General features: G+C 63.0%; 1 protein-coding gene across 7 annotated transcripts in view; it reads left to right on the top strand.

Moving 5' to 3' along the window:
• Nucleotides 1-3,111: 3,111 nt before the first annotated feature.
• The window catches only part of FLNA (filamin A, alpha), a 23,329-nt gene continuing 22,686 nt past the window's right edge, over nt 3,112-3,754 (top strand). For all 7 annotated transcript variants that reach the window (XM_011955902.1, XM_011955900.1, XM_011955901.1 and 4 more), the window contains exon 1: nt 3,112-3,613. In XM_011955902.1, the coding sequence (XP_011811292.1) occupies nt 3,241-3,613 (373 nt within the window). In that variant the 5' untranslated portion in view covers nt 3,112-3,240. The remainder of the gene's footprint in view (nt 3,614-3,754) is intronic.

Below are 3,754 nucleotides of genomic sequence, written 5' to 3'. Positions count from 1 at the left end.
CGCCGCGCTCCTCGTCGGCCGGGGGCGGGGTTGGAGAAGGCGGGCAGAGAGGCCCGAGAACGCTGGCGCCAGCTTGCGCCCAGGTCCGGGCCAGGTTCAGCTGGGGTGCGTGAGCCGATGGAGGCGCCCCTGACATCTGGGAGTGAGTGTCCAGAGAATGTCTTCCCTAGTTGACCCACGAGCCGTGTCTGTGCCCACGAATGTGGGAGCCTGAGGCCATGGGGGGGGTCCCCTAGAGAGAGAGGGTGTCTGGGCACTTGCCAGGAAACTGGTGCCTGTGTGGGTGCCCATGAACAGACTGCATGCCTATCTGAGAGAGAAGGGCTCTGACACCAGGAACTTGTGTGGACTCAGGGTGAGTGGCCACCTGGAAGGACACTTCTCAGTCAGTGTGCCCACTGGGAGGGGGACAGCGTGTCCTTTGCTGGCTCGAGTCCACGGGACACCAGCTGCTTTGGGCAAAGGGGAGCTGGTTCTTGGGCTGCTGTACTCCATGGGGGCCATGGTGAGGTTGAGGCCGGGCCAGGTTCCTTGGTCGGGCCCTGGGCCATATCCCAGATTGGCTCTGAGCTGGATGCGCACTGCCAGCCAGGATGTGACCAACAATGTCCCCAGATTCCCATGCCACCTGGGGCCAGGCAAAGTAGGTTAAAGTCCACTGGCAGACCCATTTGTAAGTGCTCCGAGTGCACTGCTGAGGTGGGAGCTTGGGAATGGGCAGCCTCACCTGCTGCACCTGGACTTGCCAGCACAGGTCTCTTCTCACCTTGCCAATCTGCTGCTTCCTTCCCTCCTGCGCCCCCTGGCTACGCAGGTCTGGAAATGGCTCCTTAGGGATCCCAGCTGAACAGCCCCTGGGCTTGGACTATACCTCCCAGTGGGAGGGTCTGGCCTGGGGTCTGAGGGCCAGGGGTGGTGTGGTGGGCGGGGTGTGTCTAACATCCAAGAATCTACTCCAAATAAGGGAAAATATGAAAGAGCTGGATTTTGGCTTCCCAGGACTGCCCGATCTGGGGGCTCTGGGATCGGGCGACATCTGGCGGTGATACTATGTTCTAGGGACAAGAACCCTCTACACGCCCATTCCTTGTTTCCTCTAAATAGGGAAAAGCTAGGGCTGGAAGACAGGGCACCCATCTCCTGACACCCTTTCTGCTGGAATTGACTACTGGTCACTCTGACTCAGTTTCCCTGAGCTCTGAAGATTAAGGAATGAACCCAGACAACCCAACTCAATGGCCCTTAGTGGAGAGTCAATTCTTGATGGAATTCCGTGCCTGGGAACTTGCTTTCCAGTGGGGCAGGGGGACCAGAAGGACAACTTCAAGCCTGTCTTGAATGGGGCCTGGCAGGGAGGGGTCTGTATGGGTCCCCCCTTCCCAGTCCTCCCTCCCACCTCCACCCCAGCTCCCAGATGCCCAGGTGCACTTGGTGCAGGTGTGTCTCAAAGTCGTCAGGAGAGGGGACAATATACAGGGGTTGGCCTCAGTACTGGAAAATGCCATTTGCACCCCCTAACACCACCACTAGTGGGAAAAACCAGTGGGGCCACAGGCAGCCCCAAAGTGAATGTGCTGGGTGGATCACACACAGCCTGACCACATGTCATGTAGACAACTAGGGCTACAGGAGAGTCAACCATATTTGGGCATGACGTGCTGGCCAAGCCGGGGCCTCCTCTCACTGGTCTTTAGCAGATAAATTAATTATTACTAGAATTGAGCAGGAAGGACAGATACCTGCCTTCCTAGAAAAAAACACTCAGAGGAGGAAACATTCCGGAGAGGGGAGGTACCGAGGACTGAGAGAGGGAGTGCATGCTGGGGAGGAAGCCATAGGCAGGCTGGCTTCTGGCTGAAGATAGTAGCAGTGAGCATCCCCAACAGTTCCCTGGTCCCAGTCTACATCTCAGCACAGCAGCCGCTGCACCATCTCCAGAGTTATCTACCAGAAAATTTTGAGTGAATAGCCCCCACTGCTCTGGGGACACAACCCCCCCAATCCCCTTGATCCTTGTCCTCAGGCCTCCTCTGCACCTGCCACCACACCCGAAGCCCACCCAGACCCAGGTGCTCAGAGTCTGACAAGTCTTATGGGAACCACTGAGCAGGCCCTCTGGGTCTGGAATGCCACGCCCGTTTGCCCCCTGCCTGGCCATGCTGGGCTCAGGGGCCTTTCCGACAGGAGAGGACCCCGGCTTCAACTCCCCCCAGTGCCCCGGGTGAACTGGCATGAAGGGTTAGGCGGGCACACGTCTCTGCACGCATCGCACAGCGCCCTCTGCCCGTGCCCACTGGCGTGCCCGTTGGCACGCCCGGACCCCTTTGAAGGCTGCTTGCTCCTGGAGTGTCAGCGGCCTCCTGGCCCAGTGCCCCATATCCTCCCGGGTGAAGGGAAGCGGAGAGGGAGGTGATGGGAAGCAGCGGGCACAGGTGCGCAGGCGAGGGCCCTACAGACTGGGAAGGCGGGCCAGTGGCAGGGGGTCTGCCGGGACCGCGTAGGCGCAGGCCTTGCCCTGCAGCCGCTTCCCAGGTGATGCGCACACAAAGGGCCCTCGGCAGTGTCTGGTCTGGGGCCGCCGCTCTCCAGGGGTTCGCTCTTAGGGTTGGCCCCTTCCCGCCGCTGCCGGGGCGGCGGACAGGGATGCCGCCCGGGAACCCTAGGCCCTGGGGGCCCGGGGAAGGGGGATGACGGGGGGGGTAGGGTTGTGCAGGGACGGGGCAGAGCCCAAGTGACTTAGGGACGAGAACCACCCCACCCCTCGCAGGAGCCTTGGGGAAGGAAAGTCCCTTGTAAGGCGCGCCGGCTGCAGGCCAAGCAGTCCCGCGCCAGACACTGCTCAGCCTCTCCTCGCTCTGGGGCGCGTTTCTTGCAGCGCCAACGCGAGGCCGCGGGGCTGGGAGCATCCTTGCCCACTCCAGGGCCCAGCGACCCACCCCGGAGCCCGGGTTTCGCGTCTGATCAGCCAAAGCCCGGGGCCTAGTGGGGGCATTCCAACGGGCGGGGCGGGGCGGGGTGGGGCAGTCGCGCCCCCGAAGCCCCACCCCACGGCCCCTCCCCGCAGGAGGCCCGCCCCCTGGCCACGCCCTCCGCCCGCATTTAAAGGGCTCGCTCTCTCCGCAGCGCAACCTCTGCTTCCTGCCTCGCCTCCCGCGCGCCAAGGTGCCTGCGACTTTAATTAAAGGGCCGTCCCCTCGCCGAGGCTGCAGCACCGCCCCCCCCGGCTTCTCGCGCCTCAAAATGAGTAGCTCCCACTCTCGGACGGGCCAGAGCGCAGCGGGCGCGGCTCCGGGTGGTGGCGCTGACACGCGGGACGCGGAGATGCCGGCCACCGAGAAGGACCTGGCGGAGGACGCGCCGTGGAAGAAGATCCAGCAGAACACTTTCACGCGCTGGTGCAACGAGCACCTGAAGTGCGTGAGCAAGCGCATCGCCAACCTGCAGACGGACCTGAGCGACGGGCTGCGGCTCATCGCGCTGCTGGAGGTGCTCAGCCAGAAGAAGATGCACCGCAAGCACAACCAGCGGCCCACTTTCCGCCAAATGCAGCTTGAGAATGTGTCGGTGGCGCTCGAGTTCCTGGACCGCGAGAGCATCAAACTGGTGTCCATCGGTGAGGGACGCCCCGAAGCGCTGGGCGGGCGGGGGCGGGAATTCCGTGCGTCCTTGCATCCCCCCCCCGGGCGGACCCCTCCAAACCACCTCCTTCCGGGCTGCGGCGCAGCTCCCGAGGCCCCCGGCTGCTCTGCTCCAC

Source organism: Colobus angolensis, unplaced genomic scaffold (assembly GCF_000951035.1).
Source record: "Colobus angolensis palliatus isolate OR3802 unplaced genomic scaffold, Cang.pa_1.0 Scaffold402, whole genome shotgun sequence".
Lineage (NCBI taxonomy): Eukaryota > Metazoa > Chordata > Mammalia > Primates > Cercopithecidae > Colobus > Colobus angolensis.
This window is presented reverse-complemented; position numbering and strand designations above follow the sequence as displayed.